The sequence below is a fragment of the Fringilla coelebs genome (assembly GCF_963513975.1).
Source record: "Fringilla coelebs genome assembly, chromosome: 3".
NCBI classification, from domain to species: Eukaryota; Metazoa; Chordata; class Aves; order Passeriformes; family Fringillidae; genus Fringilla; species Fringilla coelebs.
This window is the reverse complement of record NC_140030.1, coordinates 93,544,224-93,569,908: the sequence shown is the minus strand read 5'-3', so window position 1 is coordinate 93,569,908 and position 25,685 is coordinate 93,544,224. Positions and strand designations below refer to the sequence as shown.

Sequence of the window (25,685 nt, the reverse complement as noted above, 5' to 3'; positions counted from 1 at the left end):
TGCCTCTCTTCAGAATTTGGCCAAACAGTACACCCAGTTAAAGTCAAGGATAAACCTCTGCTACTGCTAGGTTTTATTACCAGAAAGCTTTGCAGAAACACTACTGGACTTACATAATAAGTTAATTTTAAGGTTCATTTTACTTATTCAGCAGGACTTACAAATTACTTGTCTCTTGACTTCTTTGGAGACATTAAAAGATCTCTGTCAGTTCTTTATGGATAATTATGACATTAAGGCCATGCCATGCCGCTGTATTTCACCATAAACCATTAGTTGTATCCTGCTATGGGAATTTAAACGAAATGAGGAACTAATGGCACACAGCCTGCTTCTCTGTGGAGCAAAGGAGAAGGCAGACCATGTTCTTCACAGGCAGCAAGGATGCCAGGCTGCTTCGAGTGACTATGCTGAAAACACGCCCTCCCAGCACTGGGGAGAAGGCAATAGGCAGGAGACACTTGCAGCTGAGTGGTACTCAGCCCTCCTCTGCCTCTGAAAATGGTAAAGCCCTAAAACAGACCCATTGAAAAATATATGATCTCATTTAATTCACATTTTGAAATGAGTTAAGCATACATAGGGCAACTAGAATATGTACTGCAGAATCACAGAATCATAGAATGTTAAGGGTTGGCAGCGACCCTAAAGACCATCTGGTCCCAACCCACCTGCCGTGAGCAGGGACACCTCCTACTAGACCAGGTTGCTCAAAGCTGTGTCCAACCTGGCCTTGAACAGCTCCAGGGTTTGGCATTCACAACCTCTCTGGGCCACCTGTTCCAGTCCTCACCACCCTCAGAGTAAAGGATTTCTTCCTAATATCTAAATTATAATTCCCCTCTTTCCCCATTCCCTCCTGTCCTATCACTGCAGTTCCTGACAGAGTCCCTCTCCTCCTTCCTTTCAGATACCGGAAGGTTGCTATGAGTTCTCCATGCAGCCTTCTCTTCTCTGAGCTGAACAGCCCCCAATTTTTCAGCCTGTCTTTGTAGGGCAGGTTCTCCAGTCCTGTTATCAACTTCATTATCCCTCTGGACTTGCTCCAACAGTTCCATGTCCTTCTTATGTTGGGGTCCCCAGATCTGGATGCAGCACTGCAGGTGAGGACTCACCAGAGCAGAGTGGAGGGGGAGAATCACCTCCTTTGACCTGCTGACCATTTTCCTTTGGATGCAGCCCAGGATTTGGTTAGGGTTTCTGGGCTGTGAGTGCATGTTGAGTGACACCTCCCAAGCATGTCAGGATCCCTCTGGATGGCATCCCTTCCCTCCAGAGTGTTGACTGCATCACGCAATATTAATGAGTTCTACCTCACTAGCAAGTTATTACACCTACCAGGAGCGTCTGTCCTACAGTGTGACAAATTATTTATTCAGCAGAAAAGCCATTGTTTCTCACCTCATCAATTACTAGAAAAAATGTTTACATGTGCTCATCTATTTTTATACAGCTCAGTTGTCAGTCTTAATTATGTTCTAATTCTTTCCATTGCTAACAAGCCTTATCTATTTATCCACTTGCAGCAAGAGGGAAGTTGTTTTAGAACCTGTAAAGCACTGACTGTTGTAATTAATATTGTGAATGTCTATTTTTCTTTACTGACTTGCAAATCTCCCAGTGGGTTTCCTCCCTGCCTATGTCGTATTATCAGACGTAATGGGATTTATTTATCACATGTTCTGCCACTGGTTTTTTTTCATATTTGTTTCCAAAATCTATTATGCTTGGAGTGCTTCAGAAGCAATGATTATAACTAACTTACAGTGCCATTTTCATCAATGATAAATGTGAATGGCCATATGTCACCATTATTATGGATTATTTATGCACAGAAAATCTTACCACTACTTTGAATTACTGATGTCCTGGATGGACAGCTAGTAGTGCTTTGGGATGATTACAAAATGCTTTTCTGTAATCACCAAAATGTTCTACAAAATTGCTGGTTTGTAATTTGTTTTCCATTTTTGCCATTGTGGTCTCTTCAAATAAGGAGGCTGACAATGGGAATAACTAGATTTCATATCTGTCTGTCCACACCCAATAGTACCAACCATGGAACTGATTTTCATGGTGGTACCGGGTGAGATGAAATGGAAACCTAATCTCCATATTGTCTTTGCAGACTGGAAAAGAGCAGGGAATATTTTGAAAGAAAAACCATATGTACGACTGCACACCTCAGGCCTGATGAGAATTGCCAAAGTTTGTGCTGACTCTAAAGGGGGTTTTCCTTGAGTCAGTAAGCCTACTTTTAAATCATGCCTTGAGGAGCTGAGGACTTTCTGTATTTGTAAAGTACTATATCCACATTTTAGGGAGCTCTGGAATTAGTGACACAGACCTATGACAGAGCAATCTGAAAATAAAATAAAATACAGACAGGGGACACTGGAAATCACCTAAAATAGCATTAGTGCTTTTCTTTTCGAGTAATCCAGAAATCAAATTTGGAAGAAACAAAACAAAACAGACAAAGAGAAAACAAGAGAAAATAGCCCTGGCAATACTAAATAAGTATCATGCAGGGCTAATGAAAGAACTTGCTAGGAGAAATAAAGAATACAAATGAGGTGGTGAAAAAGGAGAACATTAAGTATCTATGCTTTAAAACCACCAGACTCTACCTGGCTTTAGCCATAAAGTGTAATGAAATCTATGAATTATTTTCAAATATGCACAAGAGACTATTTTCTGGCAAACTCTATGTTCAGCTACATAGAGATATGTCTGGAAAGGATGTTACAGGTTTTTTAAAGAAAGATAGCATTTGGTAGTATTTTATTTTTTTTATTCAGTAGATTGTTCTCGTGCTTGTTCTTTCTGCTGTGACAAAGATGTCACTAACACCATGCAGGCAGAAAGCTGGGTGAGCAGAGCCCAGTTTTCATAAGGTATTTGGGCAGCAAGAAACATAAATCCCTGCCATTCAGATGCATCATGCATTGGCATTGCTCAGCACTTCCATCCTTGAAGGCACTTCATTCTATTTTCTTTAAAGTGTGATCTTGAAATTGAGGGCTTAGTGGTTTAATCTTTGACTGGCAGTTATGGACTGTGTTGGCAGGAGAACAGGCTACTCATACTCATCTCTTCAGCTTTGAAGTGGCTTCTAATCTATGTACTTTTGCTGCAAGAAAGGTGTTTCTGTTGTGTCCTGCCACTGATGTTAAGCATGGAAGGAAACTCAGCCATGGGCTTGTACAGTCTTATATTTTATTTTCTTTTGGTAGAGGGAGCATTAAAAGCTGGACTCTGGCTCCAAGGAAAATATAGGTAGAAAATACAGAGCGAGATTGGCCCTTATTTTCCTCTTTGCACAGCAAATATAAATATACCCCAGATGTAATACCCCAGGCACCAAATAGAACCAGATGTGCTCAGGGCTGTGACTGGTGAGAAAGTTATTTTGTATGATCCCTTCACATAAAACAGCTAAAATTAATATTATGAAATTTCCATTACATTTTAGCAGCATGGACATAAAAGCTGTTCTATTTCTAAAATTCTCAGCAGATTAATATTTTTGAAATCATTTGCCCTAAAAGATTAATTGCCCCATCACAAAAAAGGCTGAGTAAAATTGCAAAAAAATCGTTATGTTAGAGTAAAAGGTACTCTTCAATAAAAATAATTATTTTTCTAAATTATTTATATTGGCAACAAACACAGCCCTAAGTGACCTCCTATAACAATTTATGTAAACTTTGGGTGATTTTGTGTGTGTTGTGTGTTAAAAAGGGGAGTATACCAAATTAATGAGCATGATTGCCAGGAAAAAGTTAATAGAAAATCCATAAAGAAACCAGTTTCTGAAATTATTGCTTTCTTAGCTTTTCATGTTCTCTCTCATTACAACTTCGGATATTAAGGGGATTATGACTCAAAAAATTTACCTAAGGCTTTATCCAGTAAGAGTATCTCAATGAAAGACATACAACAAAAGCAGTGAGTAAAGAAGCCTCAGGCTGAATATTTGAGCCAGATTCTTGGGGACTTAATGGCAATTTCTTTATTTTAGAGAGAAGATCTGGTGATTTTACTAACTCATAAAAATTGCCTACAATATTTTGAAAATTCAGCTCTGATCACAATATTATAACTAGTAAAGTAGATTTGTGGGGAAAAAAACCATCCCTTATTCCTAACTTACAGGGTCACAGGGAGTGGGTCCTTCATCCTGCTAGCAAATCCACAAAAATACATACAATCCAGATGTGATGGATTTCAGATATCTTGGATGTATCTGCTGTACGTCAGAGCAGAACCCCACATAAGGAGCTGTGTGGGAATTTAGAGGCAGCTACTGCATGCAAAGGATTGTGCAGCATAACAAAAAAGTATTTCCAGCTTCTGAAGGCAGGGCAGGAATCATCTTCCCAGCAGCACACTCGCACTGGGAACCCTGACCTCTCAGCATGGCAAACTCCCTTAGTATGGTACTTCCACGGCATGGAAGTGTTGCCTCCAGTTCTGGAGTTACCTTTTTGTCAGCCACTTTGGGAGGTTTTTATATAATTTTGCAGGTGAAAGATGTAACATCTGACGTGGACAGAGATGTCTAGAAGCAAAATAGTGATCCCCAAAGAAGGCAATTTATTTTAATTTCTGTGTGGCTCAGTTTTCACCATGGTGTTCTTGAGCAAGCTTTCTGCTTCTGGACACAAACACACTTCCCACCATGCTGCTCGGCATTATGCCCAATTCTTATGGCCAATTGGTCCAGAAAATAGCCCTTCACTTGGCTTGTTTGGAAGGCTAGCAGAACAAACTTTATGCAAACAGTAGATATGGTTACTGCTTTCTTTGAAAACATAAACAGAAGAAAAGCCTCCAGATTTTACATAATAGTGCAGTGATTGCAAGACTTTCTTAAGATAAGCAAAAAGAACTTCAGTTATTTCTTCTGCATAAAGGCATTTCTTCTGCATAAAGGCATTTAAATCCACATCTTTAACCTTCCTGGAGAGAGCCTATCACTCCAGTGTTCAAGTAAGCCCAGTTCAAGCAAGTCACACTCAGAGATCGCTGATCCTAGCACTTTACTGGACTCCAGGGCACTGCCCTGTGATTTTATCTGATCTCTAGGAAATATTACTGAGCTATATTTGTTGTTCTCACTTATATGTTCGGGCACAAGAGGTTTTACACTTGAGTTTTATAAATAGCAATACACTCACATGGGTGCTTAGCAAATTTCACTCAGCAAGTTTCCCTTGCCATCAGCAGAAAGAATTTTACTGAAAACAGGTAAATGACCTGTTTACCCCCAGAGCAAGTACTGAGCTTGTCAGGATGTTTTGCCATCCTATTGCATAAAGGGTTTCTTCAGAGTCAATTAGTTGCTGATTTCCAGCTGAGCTACAGTGTCACAGAAGGGCACTCCAAAGGCATCTTTATAGAGCAGAGACTAACCTGTATCAGGCAGGATGCAAGAGAACTGAATCTCAGCACCAGAGAGCTGTGGCAAGTATTTTGGAAATTATTTTGGCTCAAGTCCCTACTAGCTACATGGGAAAGACAAACCAGTTTGAAGCTTAGCTAGAATAAGATGTACCTACGACATGTTTTATTGTTTCATTTCTCATACCTCACTCCAGGAATACTCACTGATAATTTTTTTTAGAATAACATTTTAGCACAATAAATTAGTTTTCTTTTTGACTGAAGGCTAGATAGAGTGAAGACAGATTTCAGGATGGCTGACAAACCTGAAGCAGCTGTGTCCTCAGTATGTGGCAAATGTATATCAGTCTATTTGTACATTTCCAAGCACTCCAAATATCTCCTCTAGCTCATAAGATTCAGTTTGCTAACCGGAAAAAGAAAGGATTCCAGATAGGAAGTTATTCCTGCACCATTAATGTTAATCTGAACCTTCCCAGCAGGCACCAGGAATAAGGAGATGGCAGAAAACTTGGGGGAACACCCTAGATTTGCAACAATCCCATAGTCCAGCAGGCATTAAAGAACTCTAATGTAACCCCAGTTCTTCCTATAGGATTAAAGATTCATGAAGTACAAAATGGACAGAGGGAGAAAGAGGGAAAATATTCCTACCTTAGTGATTATGCAGAAGAATTGGCAGAAGAATTCATGAGTTCCTGCCCCAAGGACTGTGTATGTATTTTAAACAATGACAGTTTCAGTAAAAAAATCAAAGGACAGAAACAAATTACATCTGATTATTTCTACAGATATTTATCACTGATAGTCATGATCAGTCTAAGCCAGCAAACACTAGGTTGACATCATCTCCTTTCACATTCTTTACCAAGTTTTCTTGTTTGGCATGCAAGAAGGCAAACCATCAAGGATGCTGCAACACGCAGAAAATTCCTGCTAACTCAGTTCAAACAGAGTAATTAACAGAATTAATCAATTTCAATTGAATGAGATCAAAGAAATCTCCTATCAGTTGACTGTTTAGAATAACTCAAGGAAGATTAATTTCTATCCTAGTGTTCTCTTGATCCCAATAGGTTGTTGATGACAGGAGAGTAGAAAGCAAGCTTTTTATCATCAATCACTTTCGTTATTACTTGGCTACCTGCTGTGTACAAGGATCCACACATTCTTCTATTTTTAAACAACAAAGCAACCTGTCAATAAGTGCTGAACTGCTTGCCATTCAAAATGACCACTCAGGGAAGGACCTAAGCATAGTGGCTGCTGTGTAGAATATTTAACAGGAAGCTATATATGGAAAAACACAACTTACACTTCAAGAGTCCCAGCCAGCCATGTTTATCTCAAAGTAACACTGAAGCTGCACGTAACAATTACTGATATCTTAACTGCAATGCATGCTCAATATACCACTTGCACATACAAGACATCTGTTTTATCTACATATTTATCTACATGTAACTGCACTTACACCCAAGCTATAAGCTCTAGTTATTACTTATACAAAATGTACAATGTCAGGCTGGAGGGTCACCAGCTTGTGAAAGGAATTACATGGTCTAGTTGCCTTCAATAAGGGAGGACAAGGGTAACTGACCCTGTCTTTCTTCCAGTCCAGACTCATATCTCATCAGTTACTGTGTATTGATGCAGCACATTTTATTTACATCACTAAAATAAAATCAGCTATCATTATCTCTCTCTTATGGTCATTATCTCTTGTGATTTCACTTCAGCTCTTCTTCTTCAAGGCTTCGGGCTTAGTCAACACAGTAATTTAAGAGTCACCATGCTCTGCACTAATGCATTTAGTTTCAGTTAAACACAGCAGATGCAGACCAAAGTTCCTGAGTTCCTGTGTTGCCTGTGTGGGGAAAGTCAGTCACTCACAAGAGGAACTCACAGTGGTCTTCCAGGAGCTGCTAGCAGCTAGGCACTGAGCAACACCAAGGAAAGGAAGTGCACTAAACCCTGTTAGGCTCTGGGATTTAAACCACCCAAGGGAGGAAGTGTCCACACTTCAGATTCCAGATGTTGTTTTGGTGGGCTTTTTTAAAGTGCTTAACAAGGACAGGGTAAAAAATGGAAAGAAATGGTGGAAAAAGGGAGAGAAAAAGGCACCACTGAGTGCAAGTCAATGGCTGAAACATCCACTCGGGAGACAGGAGAGGAGATCTACGCTCACATCTTCTACCTCCCTGTGAACATTCTAACCAGCAAGCTGTTGGGTGGAGTATTCTTAAGCCCCAAATATTTAGCCAGCTTCTTATGATTTCAACAATGAAGCATTTTCTATCGACACCCATGTCCTAACAGGCCAAAACTGAACGTTTCTATTCCATTTTCATGTGTACCTCACTCAGGCGAGTTCCCATCGACTTCAAAGGAAGCCTGGAAACTTGGAGCAGTCGTTTCTCACATTCTGAGTGTCAGTGCCTGTGCTTAGGCTGCCCTGCATGCCTTGGCACGCCCCAGGGTCCTTCTGCAGGCATCCTGCAGACCAACGCCCAGCTACAGCATGCTGTGGCTCATCTTCCAGCTGGGCCTGGGCTTCCCTTGCCATGAGAACTGGGTCTGCAGGATTCAGGGACAAAGGATTGGTGCACACCCGGGTCTTGCCCCGCTGTACTCAGCAGTGACAGTCAGCCTGCACCTGCTTCTGAGCACCAGGAAATGGGAAGCACTCGCACACACCATGGCACAGGAGTAGCCTGCCCACTTAATAAGTTTCCATGGGTGTTCAGCAGAGCACAGGTCTTAGAAAATGCTCACTGCAGGAAAGCACAAAAGGCAAACGCTAATATAAACTGTGCCTGAAAAAAGTGTATGCATCCTGGGTTTGGATAAAGCAGAACTATGACAGAAACCACTTACCCTTCATATTTAAAATCAATTTATGAATCAAGCCAAAACACAGTCACATATTAACTTAGAATGCCAATTATTTAAAGTGAGTTATTAATTTATTCCTTAACACAGGTATTCTCCCTAGTACAGACTACCACGTTTAGGTAGTAAGATGTGTGCACTGGCCTCATTACAATAGCATATATATGCTAAACATTGTGAAGTGCTCTCTGTTTCAGTAATTCTTTGAGGTGAAAAATTACTGTTATTTCCATTTTTATCTAGGGGATCTAGAAAACAGTGACTTGAGAACACTATATAAGGAATTTCCTTTGACAGGTTGGGGTTAATCTCTTTGTGTGGTAAATGTGCACTGAGAGAACTGAGCCATTTCTTCCCTTTGTAACAGACATTTGTTTCTAATATCTCCAAAACATATAAAGGATATAATGATCATGGATAGAACATTACTTCCATCATGCACATCTTTAAATATTTATGATTTCCATTCTACATTTTCCTCAGTGTTCTTTTGCAACCATAATGACAATTTTAATTTTCTTTTTTGTGTATGTCTATGTGAAATTTCCCTCCTAATTTTTCCTTTGCTGCCTATATCTTATTTTAGAGTTTTCTAATCTGTTTTTCTTTCCATCTCCAGATTCCTCTGGCTTTCCAGCTTATACATTCTCCCTAGGAGAGGAAGCACCACACATATTTCCAGCTTCTATCTTCCTCAATAATAAGTAAAATTCTGTTTTCACGGCCTTGAAATTTCATTTAGTTTGTATACAGCTGTTATTGAACTGACTTTGTCATTGTACAACCTGGGCTTTTTTTCTGTATCCAAATTGATTTAAAGTTTCATATTGATCTGAGTATCAATATCCAGTTTGTAAGCAACAATACCACTCATGTTCAAGGGCACATTTCAGTCATCTCACATAGGGCTCCAGCTAAGCAATCTCCATGGGAAAAGCTTCTTTGCTGTGCAGAATACTTTTACTTATTTTCCTTTTAGGTAAAGCTTCCTATAGATAGCTTTGTTTCCTGCAAAGTAGTAGCTCAGTCAAAGGCCGGGCATTGCTTTGTTCCCTTTTGTTCTGACAAGTTGAAACTTTCACATTACTTCTTATACATTTGCTCCATATGAGAAGTTAATCGCTGAAGGGGTTTTTAATTATTTTGTCAACCCTTTTTTTTTTTACTTAGATTTGTCAGCCCAATCTTCTGTAGCATCACCTGTTTTCTTTCTAAAACTTGCATTCTCATGCAAAAGTGTTCTCCAGACTGGCACACTAACACAGCTGCTTCAAAATGTGAGTCAGAATCTCATTCCATATTTCTCTCTCAATTTTAATCTCTCTACTGCAATCTGATCTCAAAATAAGGATCCCATAAACAGCAAAATTCAGGAGTTTTTTTACAATATTAAATTAATTCCTCTTTGGGGTATTTCACTTGCAATTAACCCTCTCAGAATTCCATTCTTTCAAAGAGTGTGATTCTCCTGACATTTTTTTTATCACAAACTGGTAATTAGACTGTTCTTCTTTAATTGTAGGTTATTAAATTATATCCACTGCCTCTGGCCTAAGGTTAATGGAAGAAGAAGAGTAGCTAGCTTTTGCCCACCTCACTCTTTAGAAACTTTTCATTTTGAAGGGCAAAACCCGCTTCTTTAATCCCTGTCTGATCAATTTCACAAGAAGCCCAGAAGCAATAGCTATAGTCATTACCTGCTACTCCAATTCCTTCATCCCTCACATTTTCTTTTGCTGTTCTAACACCAAATGTATGTTCTTTTTCTTCTTCAGACACCATAGAGTGCTCTCAGTGGTAATTATTGCAAGTGCCTGGCTTGGATTTTATAACCCTGATGAATCTTTTTAGTCCTTAATGGGTAAACTAACAAATATTTGTCAGGGATATTTAACACTGGAGCTTGGAAGAAATGGAAGCTGATGCTTCTCTTCTTCCTCTTGGTGTTGATCTGTTCTGGTTCAAAGCAACACATCGCACAGGGAATGTTACACTTCTGACCCCGAGTATTCAGGGTCTAGCTGAGCTTAAATCCTTGCTTCAGCCTGAATCTAAGATAATCTTTGTGGCCACAGGTGACAGCAAAGAAATTTTTACAGGCAGTAAGTCTCCAATAAGTGGATGGGGAGATTCAGTACATTATGAACAGAACCCAAAGTGGCCAGCTCCTTGAGAAAAAAGCCACCAAACATCACACATTTGTGGTACTGATCCTTTCAGATGACCTATGAATAGCACTGCCCACGTGGGCCACTGTGTCCTGGTTCCTGATCCTCGTGCTGCCACTGTATAAATACAAAGATATGCCACATAATAATCTCAGCCCTTGTAGTCTGACTTTACCGAATTTATTAGAGGTTCTGTTAAATCCACCTTTTTGCTCATACTGATTACTTTTGTTAGTATCAGCAGTACATAGGAGGTGAGGTTTGGACAGCAAGTGCTACCAGAGTGCTGTGTGCCAACCCTGGTGAAGTGTCAGAGGGAACTTAATTGTTGTTGAACTTAAATGCACTTAATTCTAATCATTGGTGATCCACAAAAATTAATCCAAAGGGGAAGAGTAAAGATTTCTAGATGAACCATGTCAAAAGAAACTGGAAGAGCTCAGCTCACTTAGTCTGGCAAAATGAACGCTGAGAAGGCTTTGATTGCTGTGAGTAGATCAATCAAAGAGTCTTTTTTGAGCTAAGGAACCATGTTGGCAACAAAACTGGAATTTATTCTGTGAATAAATTTTGGCTGGGAATCACAAAAAAGCAAGAGAAGAGCCAACTTTTGGAGCAATCTCTCAATAAGGAGGATTAGAACAAAAACTTAACATTGTAAAATAGAGGGTGGCCAATTTATAGAAAAAATATTTATCTGACGCGCTGCCTGCAAAAACAGGAGTTTGGTCTCAGAGGCTCAGGGGAAAGATGGTCAACTTTCTTGAACCCATAAATCACATTCCCTAGTCAACACAGAACCACACAGACGTCAGAGAGCTGTGGGGGGAGACATAGCTCAGCAAGCCCCAGATCTTTTAGTGTTCCCTGGTGGGTTTGGGCTGGATGGCCCCTGTTCCCCAGCAGCCTCCAAACCAACGCAGCCCAGTGCCACACGAGAGCTGTAACCCCAGCAAGGGAGTTCATCTGGCATGCAGCTCAAAAAATCCCCCAAGGCCTTCATCCCAAATCCTGCCAGCCACACATAGATATCCAACCCACAGCTCTCAGGTACCAGACTGTCTCTTCTCCAGACTGAGAAGAAAAATCATCTGGAAGAATATTTTTCTGAGTAAGATTTTTCTCTAAGTACTTGTTCTCGGATCTGCAATTTTAGCAACAGTAGCGTTGAGAACTACAGTGAAGACTGAACACTTTTATGCTAAATTATTATCATCAGGGTTAAATGCTGTACTGATAATTTAAGAAGATTTGAGCTTTAAGATGCAGTAACAGTGTCCTGAACTGCATGTTCTACCAAAGCTGAAACACTCACAGCAAGTAAGTGTCAAGGCCAAGGGTATGTGCCATTTATTAATAGAAGATGAAGCTATTGCTGAATTAAGAAGTAGCCTCAAGTTACTAGTATAATTAAAAACTGTGATTAAATATTAAGATGAATGAAATAATTTAAATTGTGAGCTGTCAAAGTGCCAAGTAAATAATTTAAAGACAGATTTAAAAAGCAGGGGGAACACCCTTTTTCTGCTTTTGCTACTTCTTTATATTACTAGACTGTTTTTACCCTTTCTAATCTAATCCTCACGTTCTTCTCTGCTATTTGCATATGTTAGCAAGGTTACTTTCTGCTACAATATATTTCTGTTTATAGTATGTGCTTGTAAACTGCAGAAGAAGTTGTGCTTTGTCCTCTGTGAAAATGAAAAAAAATAATTGGGAATAGAAGGACAACCCTTTCTGGGGCAGCCAAAGGGAACAAAATAGATGTTTATGGATAGAGCAAGGAAGATGAATCAGGAAAAGTGGGTATGGGCTGACTCTGATTTCCTTGGTTATCTAAATATTTTCTTTTCAGGACTTTTCCATCTTTATTTTCTCCGCTGTTTAGAATTACTTTTCTCACTCTGGATAAATAATACCCTTTTTTTCTTTCATCAAAGGGCATCAGAGGCCAATGCTGATAAAGAGGGAAAAAAAGGAAGGCAACTGCTGGCACTAAAGTAAGAACGAAGTGTGTGCACTGACTGCACGTGTGGTCAGAAGATGGATTACTGCAGGTCAGGGCTCACCTGGAATATTGAACAGTCAAGAGACAGTTTTACTCTGCTTGATCCAGCACCTTAGCTAGCCTGGCAGTATCAAGTCATTGCCCTATTATCTCCAAGGTGGAGCTGAAATGCAGGTTCCCATGGGAAGCTTCAGTTAGACCAGTGCTTTTCTGTGAGCAAAGTTTTTTTCCTTGAAGAACTGGCTTCTGTCATCAAAGATATTTTAATACACCTCAAAAAAAACCTTCTCACCATCTCCAACTCAAGGCAGCAAAGAACAGAAACAGAGCCTTGTTCCCACTACGCCAGATGTGCGTCCTGATGCCTTGCTCTCTGCCACCAGCCAGGATGAGGGCATTGCTCTTTCATGAGTGTTGTAAATCCTCTTGTGCTCTCTCTGCAGAAAGCCAAATACACCCATAGCTAAAGCACAGGGTATAATTACATCCATGCAGAAAAACTGTGCATGGCTAAGGCTCTCTGAAAGGTTGAATAAGCTCAGTAAAAGCAAAGTTCCCATCCCATCGTTTTTCCCACAGATTATAAGAAACAGATTTGATGCCCATTTTAATGTTAGCTTAAAAGTGCACAGTGCCCAACAGATCAGTAAATACATTTTTGAGAAGCCAAAACAGAGGTTTCCAGATAAAAGCCTACCTAGCTGTAGTATTTTGAAAGAATGTTTGAGAGTTATGTAAAGAAAACAATAGACTTTCCCCCCATTCTTAACCTGTGCAAGGAAGGTTAAGTTCTTCTCTGCTGAAGAGCTGGTGATTTTTTGCCTAGAGATCTGTCATAGAGGCTGCTTTACAACACTCTCTAGTCATACAGCTGGAGGCATGCACAGTTCTGTTTGCCTATACCTTTGAATACACTTGAGTTTTTGTGGAGAAGCTGATCTCCACCCACACCTAAACCCAGGATTTCTGGAGTTTTTACTAGGAATCCCAAATACCTTAGCAAAGCTTGTTGATAGGAATATTTCCCGGATATAGAAGCACTTTTCTTTCCCGTCACTATATCTCTATTGAGAGACATTTCACATCCACCTGTTTTAAATATGATCTTTTAAACCACCCTACTCCATGCCTTTACACTTGTGAAGAGGATGTTCTCGTCCTTGCACAAGGGTTCAGTTTTCTGTGGAAGCAGCAGCATCTGTAGCTTATAGAAGACTTCTACACAGGACTTCATTCCTCTTCTGTGTGCCTTCTTTTTACCACACAATAGCAGTCTGGGTGAGCTTTTCATGGGGCTGTCCCCTTCAGCTGGATACTTATCTCAGTTGCATAGAAACCTGAATTAGATTCTTGAAGTATCCCAGCCTCCTTACAGGCTGCATAAAGGCAAGATTAATGGAATGAAGCACATAAAAGACCAAAGATGTGTATTTTGCAAAGTGGGTAACATATGGTTTCTTCTCACTGAGGATTTTACTTATGCTAAAACAGTTTTTTCTTCTTATTTATATAAAGAATAGGATTTTCAGATGCATTTTTTAATATATCATGTATTGTTGATGAATACCAGAAATAAACGGATTGCTACAAATTACTTTTTCTTTAAATAAATCTTTTATTACTTTTGGCAAAAAGGCAGAGGTTATATTCACCTTATTTTGGATTTTTGATATCAGGCTGTATTCATTCAGCAAAAGGACCAATGATTTTGCAGCAGCTGTAAGCAAGATTCCCAGAACACTTGCTGTACAGGCAAATGGCATCACAGGTCATGTGCAGGGCCCAGGACTGTCTTGTTAAATACCTGCAGTGAAATACTGGTTTCACTAAGCTTCAGCACTGATCTCAATTGAATTTTACAATTAATTTTACTTTTGTTATCATACACTTTGGCAACCGCAATAATTCTGCCCTACCTTGAAAAGGATAAATACTGTCACTTTCTCCTTTGGTTTTGTGGCCTTTATTTCAGAGGCTGAGAGTGGCCCTTTCTCAGTAACTCACAGAACCGCTGTAAAGCCACAGCTCTCCCTTCAAGTAGCAATTTCACAGGCTCAAAAAGGACTCAACTACCAGCAGCACATACAAAGAACAAGGGAAGCAGTAGCACGTGATATGTCCTGAGTGTCTTCTCCTTGTTTGCTGATGGTCTGAAGATACCCAATTGTGGCAAAAGTGTGAGAATGCTTGTCATTTTTCATCACATTATTTCTATATATACACCTTTTCACTTCAGATTATATATGCAGTGGTGGGGTTTTCATACTCTTCATGACTGATGGCTTTCAAAATTCCTTAAAACTGTTACAACAACATTTGAAAGTAGTCAACCTGAAGCACCAGAGCATCCTACAAAAGGCCTCAGGAAAAGTTCCGTAGCAGTAGATATCACTTAATAGAATCATAGAATGGTTTGCATTGGAAAGAGCCTTAAAGACCACATAGTTCCAACCCCCCTGCCATGGGCAGGGACACCTTCCACTAGACCAGGCTTGCTCAGAGCTTCATCCAGCCTGGTCTTGAATGCTTCCAGGGATGGGGCATCCACAGCTTCTCTGGGCAACCTGTGCCAGTGCCTCACCACCCTCATAGTAAAGAATTTCTTCCTGTCATCTAATCTAAACCTATTCTCTCTCAGGTTGAAGCCATTCCTCTTTCTTCTGTTCCTACATACTGCTGTAAAAAGACCCTGTCCATCTTTCTTGTGGGTTCCCTTCAGGTGCAGGTTGTAATTGGGTCACTCCAAAGCCTTTTCCAGGCTAAAGAAACCAAGTTCTCTCAGACTTTCCTTGCAGGACAGGTGCCCCATCCCTCTTATGACTTTGATGGCCTCCTCTGGACTTGCTCCAACAGGTCCATGTCCTTCCTGTGCTGGGGACCCCAGAGCCGGGTGCAACACTCCAGGTGGGGTCTCAGCTGAGAGCATAGAGGGACAGAATCACCTCTCTAAATCTTCAAATTCTATTTTGTTCTTTGCAATAGCCAAGGTTACTCTGGAAGTACATCTTTACCAAAATTTTGTAATATAAGTTAATAGTGATTTTCAAAATATTGCACTCAGCTCCAGTGTTTCTGCCTGCCCAGACTGCTTCAGAAGCAAATACTTATTCTGGGAGAGATCAGACTATGTACACAAGGCTCAGCCAGTAACATGCATGTTACAGATGGACCCTGCTGATCTGCCTGCCTTTCTTCTGGAGAGCTGTCCAGAGGCTGTTTGGGCAGCTGTGGCATTGCGATAACCAAATATAATCCCATACAAATATGTAACCACGAGTCAAAGTTCTGCCTTGTTCACACAAGAGGAACACTGGAGTGAAGGCAGACTCCCACCATGAGAGCTCTCCCAGAAGAGGTGAAGATTCAACCCTCAGAGCCATTGAGGCTGCACAGCCTCAGCCATGTGTTTATGGTTGGGGGTGTGACCTAAGTTCTTGCCTTCTGTGTGACAAAGATCAACCTGCACCACTTCTGGTACAGTCCCTGCATCCCTCCTGCCACTTGAGGGGTGGTTCTAACATCCCTGAATGCATCCCTGTCAGCCAAGGAATGGGGGCAGAGCAAGATTTTGAAGGGATCCTACAGCAGCCTCCAGAGAGCTCTTTAGAGGTAGAGTTACAAGCCTGAGGAAACAAAGCATGATGCCAACGCTTGCTTTACCATTCCACCAATTTTCCCATCTGTACATGAGTGCTCACAATAAGTCATTTTGTGAGCAAATATAAAGCAAATGGGAGGTGGGAAAATTGAAAGATCTATTTGAGGGAATTATGGCAATATTAGCAAGATAAAATCATTATGTAGGCATGTCTCCCAGTGAGGAGTTTTTGTTTTGTACATGTATTTTTGTTTAGAGTAGGAACAAAGGGAGGAGATATTAGATAGAGCAGAGGAAATCCAAGCAGGTGTTCTTAACTCAACCAACCAAGAATCCAGCACACATCTAAAGCCAAGTCAGTGGGAATTTTGCCAATGCTATAGTTCCAAGCACCCTTAATGACAACATTCTTAATTTTATAAATCATAGTGCAACCCATATAGTCTATATCTCTGGCCGTGCAATGTGGTTTCTATTTAAATTTAAGTTATTAATTTCACCAGTTTGCAAGAGATTTGACCTTTCACTTGCCTTTCTTTATTGCCTACCAACATACCTTTCAGATAGTGATACATTTCTGGTTTGGAACATGATGAAAATGAAAAGATAACAACACAACAGCAAGCATTTTTCAGTGACATCAAGGATAATAAAGCTGGAGATTCTGTGATTACTTTGCAACTCAATGAATTTTCAAATGATCAGTTCAGCTAGCAACACTCCATTATTCAAATGATTGTTAAGAAACTTCTTTTTTCTAGCATTAACATACACTCAGTTTATAATATGATACACCATATATTAGTCCAAAGCTGTGAGGGAGAGAATGAGACAAAATAATATTTCTCTTTAATAACCTACACATACCTTTTTTTTTTTTAGTATAAACATACAAAATTAACATATGAGCTCCCCTAAGTTGTTTTCCAGCTGATCTATTTGTGTCCAATACATCGTCCCAGTACAACAACAACAACTAAAACTACCAATTCATTTTGTGGAAAAAATGTTGTTCTTCTCTGGGCTTCTCTTCTCACCACATGCCATCAGTAAAACACATTATATTTTAATCTGAATTCTGCTTCCAAAGTAAATAAAATACTTTCCTAGTTTAGCCATCAAGCTTTTAAATAAGTGACTCTTTTAACTTGTGAAGAGTCCAAGATGAAGACAAAAACTTAATCAAGATTCAAAAAGATGTTAGGATATATTTGGGGTTTTTAAATTGCTTCATAGCCATGCTCAGTATTAAAGGGAAATTAGGTTACATGTGACCAGCAATAGGCATTCTTCATCTAAGAGAGCCAGGTAAATGTTTAAACAAGTTTTGTGGGATCTACTGATCTCCCAGAAAATCCTTTTATCAAGGATACTCCAAATGATGGCAATAGCTTTTAATTTGACCCCAAACCTCTAGGTTTTGATAACATTTCACTAACGTATATCTAATTTCCAGGCATCAAAATTCTTTGGGGTATTTTTTCAAAGAACAAATACCCTGTAGCAATGAAACCAACCTTTGATTCTATGTGACAAATTTTAACACATTTCAAAGGAGTTTCCCTTAGTTGGAAAGTGACGTCTGTGGGTCTATAAATGCATGATATAATTTGTTTAAAATCAAAACTTAAAATATCCTAATTTTCACTGAAAACAGGCAGAGCATATGAACCAGCTTTACACAGACACACTTTTGCTGTTTACACCCTCTGGCAGAGATTCACCAGCCCTGTGGCCTCACATTTGCACATAGCCCTACATAGGCAACACACTTCTAGAGCACAGCCTACACAGAAAACACATTTCCAGAGCATAGTTTCCTGCCTGCTGGAAGCAGACTTCAAAGTAGACTTTGGCCATTGTCACTTGTTTGTAAATCCATTTCATAAGCCAGAATTGAAGATGTGACTCCACACTTAAAACAAGAAAGAAAGCTGCCTGGAAATTCAACTTTGTGGCCCCTGGCCAAAAAATGTGAAGTTGTCTGCTACAAAAGGTCTCTACAAAAGGTCTATCTTTTGGGAAAATAAAGAAGCTCTGCAGTCTTAGCATTAATTCAAGGAGAAAAGAGGTACTCCATGTACCTTGGTTTTTATTGTGAATGCTAGGTAGGGGTAAAAACATCTTCCTTTTAACTTTAACATTAGTTAAAGCATTTTAGACATTGTGGACCAAAGAAGTGATGTTCTTTTTCTTTTAAAAAAGACATTGGGGATTTTTTAAACTTATTTTAACTTGAAATTTGCAAAATTTGATGCTTCAAGCTCACTAGTTGGTAATTTAATGTTTTTTCTGTTTCATGCATCTTGAGTACTCGTTTTAATTTCATATTTTTTCTGAAGTAAATGTAGTCATGAAAATGAATTTCTGCTTGAAACATTATTGACTGGCAAAAGAATTTTGCTTTTATGTATAAGAACAGCCTTTCTTTATTATTCTGAGTCCAGATTCTGGAAGGATGTGTGTCAAAGCATATTTTAGACTGCAATTATTAAAACCTCTTTCAGTGTTACATGACATAGAACCTGAGACTTTCTTAAAAAAAAAAAAAATAAAAACCATTGATTACTTAGATTCCAGTGTCCCTGCAATGCAATGAATTTATTTCAAGAATTAAAATACAGTTTTCCTTTTGGAATGCTGGTTTCACTAAAACTTAATTTAAAAAAATAATAAAATAAAAAGGCTTACTGTTAATGATGCTCTGCAAATTATCAGCATTTCAGCAAAAAGATTAAAGTAAAAATCCAGAAAAATATTAAAGTAAAAAATCCAGACTTTTTCTACCACAATTTCCTCCTATTTTACTGAAGTGGGATTGCTTTACTTTAGGCACAGAAAGAATACAGGAGTCAAAAGTTAGAGAGTTGTACAAAGGTCAGTTTGGTGTAGCTTGACAGAGGCAGGAGTTGAAGAGCTCCCTGCAGAAAGCTCTGTCTCTTATTGACAGATTAGTTTGCCTAGATAAGAACTCCATTCTTCTCTCTTTTTCCCCAGACCATACAGACTGAGCACTAAATGTCACAGCCTTGTCACCACTGGTCTGTGCCACTCACCTGGTGGAAAGAACCAGAAATAAGTGTGTTTTGGGTCAAACCTTCTGGCTGTTGTGGCAGGAAAGATGTAATGGGAGGAGGGGGTCCCACAGAGGTGGTGTTGCCCAGCCCTGAGAAGTTTGTTGTGGGAGTGGGGAGATTGTGGCAGTGTGCTGTTGCTCGTGAGCCAGGACCTCCAAGAAGGTTGCTGTGGAACTTCAGAGCTTATTGAAATGTACTGTACAAAATCCAAGAGCTTGTGGAAGTCCACTGTAGAATTTAAGAGCTAGTGAACCAACAGTTTTTCTGTCTACACATGGGCTGGGTGAAGCTATGGTGACTGCACAGCAAAGTACAAGAGCTCCCAGACGTGCGGTCCAATGTCTTTGTTCAGCCTGATGAGAATTTATAAGGAACATCACAGCCACTGCTGGTGCATCGGGACACCTTGCTCCCACCACCAGAACCACTTGCTTTGACACGGTATCCTCACACACCCGCAGGGCAGCACTTGGTCTGTCACAGTTACAGTCATTTACAGAGAACAGAGCATCCACTCAGTCCTGCTCGTGCCATTTCAAACAATAAACAGTGACCAAAAAAAGCCAAACTCCATCTCCTTCCAAAGCACTGGTCCTGAAGGTAGGCTGGTGTCCCACAACTGTTACCACTGATTTTGGTTCAGGAGAGTGCTAATGCAGCAATGCTTTTGAAGGCCAAAACTCAAAAGTCACAGGCAATTCTTACTCGGTACTTATTCTGAAAAATCACATTGGACAATTTTGCCCAAAGATTTTGGATTGTTTGTATCAACAGGAAACATCCTGCGCAAACATTTTGGGTTTTATTAGTCAACATGAGCCGGCAGAACAGTTAGGAAAAGAATTCTTAGTTCCTGGCCTAAGAATGGGGAAGCAGAAAAAATCCAAGAAAGTTGTGCTGTGGAAACCTGGACTGTATTCTATTACATTGCACCTTGAACATGCATTTTATCTTTACAGGAAATACTGCAGCAATAAAAATATCCCTCTCCCAATTCACTCTGACGCCCCTTTAGAAAGACAGGCTCTCTTTGAGTAAGTCAGAAAATTACAGATGGACAACTCTATGCACTGTAATGTTTCATGTAGAAAAGTATTCTCTCAAAACTTGAAACTCCTTAAAAGTGGTGATACCTCATGTAATTCTTTTTCCTCTCCCCCAGTGAAAAATAAAGAAGTATGTAATAAACAAAACAGTGGAAGGAAAGCAAAAAGGTATTTGTCTTCATGTTATTTTGTGGCTTACCACATCATACTGAAGATTTCAGCATTATACTGTGTTGAATGTTATGTCAATTTGCCTGCCAGCAGAGAGTGGTTCCTTTCTCTTCCAAAAGTGGATGTAGGAAGTAAATCCACTCTTTTAATTGCAGATTAGTTTAGATGGAAAGTGGTTATACAAACAAGTTAAACTACCATCTATTTGTCTATGTCAATCAATCATATTAAAATAAAAGTGTAAAAAGTCTCCTTAATCTCAACATGATACCTCTCAAATCCTCAAACATGCTTTGTCGGTAGTGCAGATCATTTTGACTTCAAACTTGACAGGTATTGGGAATTAATTTCTATCTGGTTTTTTACTCAGTCTTTTTCAAGCCCTGACACATTATCTTCTTCCAGACATTTTTCAGCTTTCCCCTGTTCTTGTACTTGGTATACTTCCAAATTCAAGATCTTGACCAAGTGGAATTCTCACCAAGGTCCAGGAGAAACATCAAAGACACATAGTAAGCATACATAAATTTAAATAATCTTTGAAAACTAAGGACAGCTGTAGGGGGCTGACAAATGCATGGCTGTATGTATTGATGCAGCTCCTTAACTAATCTAGAAAACAGAAAAGTTGAAGACCAATGAACAAAACATCAGGAACAAAAACAGGAACAAAACACCATTCATTTGGCTGGAGTATGATCTAGGCTGTTTTAAAAAATATTTGCAAGGTGAAAAATTAGAATGACTGCCAGTTCTTTGGTAGTCTTTTACTCTTTCTCCTCCACTTTCCAACATAATACTTATTTCTAAGGCATTTAGAAGAACCAGAAATATTTTTTCCTTCCATTCTCCTAAAAGACTTTTACTTCAGCTTCTTCAACATCCTCAGAGAAAGATGCTGAGTTGCAGTTTGTGCTATTAGACTGTTTATGATTTTTCCTTATTTCTATTCTCGGTTCACCTTTCTCATTTTAGAATATGCCTTTTCTGGAAACAGCTATCATGCAAATACTAAAATAGCATCAATAACCCTAAGGATATACATATTAAACGTTCATTACACACAACCTTCAAATCCCATCTGATCTCGTTGGCTTGTTTGCATTATGCTTTGTTTTTCATATTTAAAGGGTTTTATGGTACTTACCCTCACATTCCCATGGCGCAGCATGGGACTATTTTGACTATTTTGAGATATAGTCTAATATTTTAATTATTAACAAGTCTAATAATAGATTTAGTGCCACAGATAAAGAAAAGGCCTATGTTCCACTAATCCAAGCTCCTATATGAAACTTCCATTTCAGAGAAGACAGAGGTGCTGCTTTCTTCCCTTTACTTTTGAAAAATACTTTATGGTTTTGAACATTAAGTTGGTGCAATTTCTTCCAATAGGCAGCAAATAACTGAATTTATATTCACACATTCTATAAAATGCAGATTGCATAATACAGCATGATGGCTCTATTCCATTATGCTTCATTACCAGGTTGGAAATTACTCACACAGTATGTTTTTGTCTTTAGTACTCTATCATTCTAAATTATGGCTGCACTGTAGGTTACTCTATCTCGTAAATAAACACAATTCCTGCCTGGCACCCTACTAACAGTGAGCAACTCTTTCCTTCCCAGTGGTCCTGGGGCCTTACTTGAATTCTAGCTATGTAATTACATTCAACCTGCCTGACGTCTCCTTTAGACTTTGCAAATGTATTCTTCATTTGTCATGATTTTACAGTGGTGCCTTAAGCAATGGAACAGCTACACTCGGATGCTACAGCAATCTTGGTACTTCAGTATAGCTTACCTCAGCTGTTTTTCATACTTTCTAGAATCATCGGAAAAAAACTGATCATGGGAAAAAACCTATAGAAAACAACTGTTTTCAGTATTTAAAAATGAATGACTGAGTGCATTATCTTCCTAAAGAAGTAAAACTGCTCATTCTTCAGCTTTAATGCTCATGATTGATAGGCTATCTAAAGCCTCTGACATTGCTTGAGAAAGCAGTGCTAAAATAAATCTAGAGAAAAATATGTAATCACTGATAACTCAGAGACAACAGATCTGGAAAGAAAGTATAACAAGGAGAAATCACCAGCAGACTGTGACTTTTTGATCAGTAACTCCAAACTGAACATCCATCTCTGCAGTACACTCCTTAAAGCAGTAAAATTAGTCTAAGGTTACAGTTCTATTATTTCAAGGAGAAGTGATCCTTCAGTTAAGAGGGTTAAGTATTTTGGAAGGCATAACTTCAGCATGATTAAACATAAAGGAAAGACAAATTCTAGTTCACTTTCAGAAATTTTAAACAGCAGACAGTGATGCAAAAGAAGACACGAAACTCTGCAATCAATGAAACTGCATCAGAGAATAGAGCTCTCTTGCATGGCACGAAAGGTTCCACTGTGAAGGTACTAAGCTCTTCATGCCTAATATAAGATTATTTATTACTTGTTGTTTGCCCTTATGTGAGGACTGAAGACAAACAAGCAGGAGGAGAAAATTCCTGCTTACAAAGAAAAACCACATACATAACACTGGAAGAAGCAGCCTTTCTCTAAATTTTAGGGGAGGAAAAAAGGCCCAAAAAATCCTCAGAAAAGTAAGGGAAATATTCTGAACCCATCTCCTTCTTCTAGCAGTTCATAAGACTCATGTTTAACTCAGAAACTACAGTACAAATTACCATTCCTTGTCTGATAGAAATCTGCAAACAGGTTTTCCTGTTTCATGTGGTCTAAGCACTGAAGCATTAATTTTTTCTAAGATTTTGACTGAGATGTCCTCAGGGCCTGAGAAAACTTTGCAGTCCAAACTTACATACCTGCTGATAATTCCCACATAAAAACACAGACTTCCAATATCTGACTGCCACAGTAACTATTCACGTAAAGGCATTTAAATGAAAGAATTGTTTAAAGTATCCTTTTCTAGAAAAAGATCACTCTATTCATCAGTTTCTTAATTTCCAAGCTCCAAATTAATCATAACACTGCTACATATAACATATGCGCACTATAAAAGTGGTATTTGTGATCAGGGTAAAGTTACAGATCTCTCCAGCTTCCCAAATAGGCATTCTCAAGAATCATATACTGGATAACTGGTGCAATTTTTCTAAGTACCATGCAGATATAGGAAACATAAAATGCATACACAAGAGTTGTAACAAAAAAGACCTTCCTACAAAATTGACATTTCAAAGGAAACCCATCAACAAAAATAGGACACACATATTTAAAATTGATATGTATGTCATTGCAGCATTTCCTAAAATTTAATTCTTAATCAATTATCTAATTCTGCATTCTAGTTCACCATCTGAAGATGGTTCAACATCTACTCAATGATTACTGAGATGAAATTGGGTGTAGGGAAATAGCCAAAAACATGCCAAAATTCTTCCATTTGAAACCGTTAAAATCTGTGAAGAAAAGCAAAAAAGAGACAGAAAGGAAACAGAAAGAACTGAAATATTTAAAAAAACAAACAGAAACAACGTGAAAACAAGAAAAGCCAAAGGGATGATATGAAGGCCAAGAATATGTACCAAAGCTTGACCAATTTTATCCACATTGAAATCTTGAAATCGGAGGACAGAGTTGAACAAAAGCTCCAAAAAGGAGATCATGTCATTCAAATAGGAAACTGAAAAATACAGGAAATTTGAAACTGAGTGAGTATGACCAATGGTACTGAGAAGAACTGTGGTGCAGTGAGAAGGACCAAAACTTGCCAAAATTAATCCATCTAAAATCCCTAAACTCTGGGAAGAAAGGGAAACAAAGAGACAGATGTGAAACAAAATAATTGAAATTAAAAAAAAACCTGATAGGACAGATAAACAGTAAAAGCCAGTGGGAGGACCTGAAGTGCAGGAATATGGACCAAAGCTTGCCCAACTGATCCTCATTGAAATTGCAAGATTTCATTCCCTCCCCTGAAAGAAAATCCTTCCTTACAGGAAAGGTAATGGAATCCTGAAATCATAAGACAGAGTTGAACAAACACTCCAGAAAAGAGATATGGTCATTCAAAAATTAAATTGAAAAATCTGGAAAATTTGACATGAAGTGACTACAACCAATGGTACTGAGATGAAATGTGGTGAAGTGAGAAGGACCAAAACTTGCTAAATTCATTCCCATTGAAATCCCTAAAATCTGGGAAGAAAGGGAAACAAAGAGACAGAAGAGAAACACAAGAATTGAAATTAAATAGAATATTAATTGAAAATAAAAAATAGAATAAAAGCTTAGAGGGCATAAAGACAAGAAAAGCCAATGTGATAAAAAGAAGTGCAGGAATATGGACCAAAGCTTGCCCAAGTAATCCTCATTGAAATCGCTGGATTTCATTCCCTCTCCTGAAAGGGAATGAAATCTTGAAATCGGAAGACAGAGTTAAATAAGGAAAGGTGATATGGTCATTCAAAAATAAAATTGAAAAATCCCAAAAATTTGAAATGGAGTGACTACAACTAAGGGTACTGAGATTAAATGTGGTGAAGTGAGAAGGACCAAAACTTGCCAAAATCACTCAAATTGAAATCCTTAAAATCTGAGATAAAAACAACAAGGAACAAGACAGACGTGAAACAGAAGAATTGAAACTTAAAAAAAACCAAACAAACAAAAAAAACCACCTCAATAGGACAGATAAACTGGAAAAGCCAATGGAAATTCTTCCTTTCAGGCAAGGGAATGAAATCTTAAGGAAGACAGAGCTGAACAAATACTCCAGAAAGAATATATGATCATTAAAAAACAAAGGTGAAGTATCCAGAAAATCTGTAATGGAGACTGATTAAAACTGTTAATACTTAATTAAACAATGTATTTGTCTTTAGTAGCAGTACTTACAGTAAAAGTTATGTCTTGCTTGTGGGTTCCTCATTTGGTGATGCAATATTCTGGAGTCACCATGCTTTTGTTCTAAGATAAAGCATTTTCTTTATTGCTGTGTTTAAGAAGTCTTCTAAACAAGTCATCTCTTCATAACATACTCTCTTTTGAAGCACAGTTATTTCCTCTCTCTGTATTTCCTGTCCAAAATAGTAAATGTACAAATAAAGGTAAAGTGGCAAGTTGGCAATTAGGACACATGGCATTTATAAAATGTTGTAAATTTTCATAGTACTTTACAGATGGTCACTGATACAACACGTTAGGAAGTGCCTACAGACCTGAACCAAAATTACCTGAGTCTCAAACGATTGAATAATTGTACCTGAAATGTTCCAGAAGGTTTGAAAGAACATACTTTCTTTAAATTAGTAAATGAAAACTAGCATTCCCAATAATTCTTT

The 25,685-nt window shown here is 38.7% G+C and overlaps 1 protein-coding gene across 1 annotated transcript in view; it reads right to left on the bottom strand.

Annotated features, from left to right (window-relative positions):
- KCNK2 (potassium two pore domain channel subfamily K member 2) overlaps positions 1–25,366 on the bottom strand; it is a gene marked incomplete at its 3' end in the record, with an annotated part of 104,494 nt that extends 79,128 nt beyond the window's left edge. Inside the window, exon 1 of the mRNA XM_084202013.1 lies at positions 25,240–25,366. Within this exon, the coding sequence (XP_084058139.1) occupies positions 25,240–25,273 (34 nt within the window). The 5' untranslated portion in view covers positions 25,274–25,366. The remainder of the gene's footprint in view (positions 1–25,239) is intronic.
- Positions 25,367–25,685: the final 319 nt, after the last annotated feature.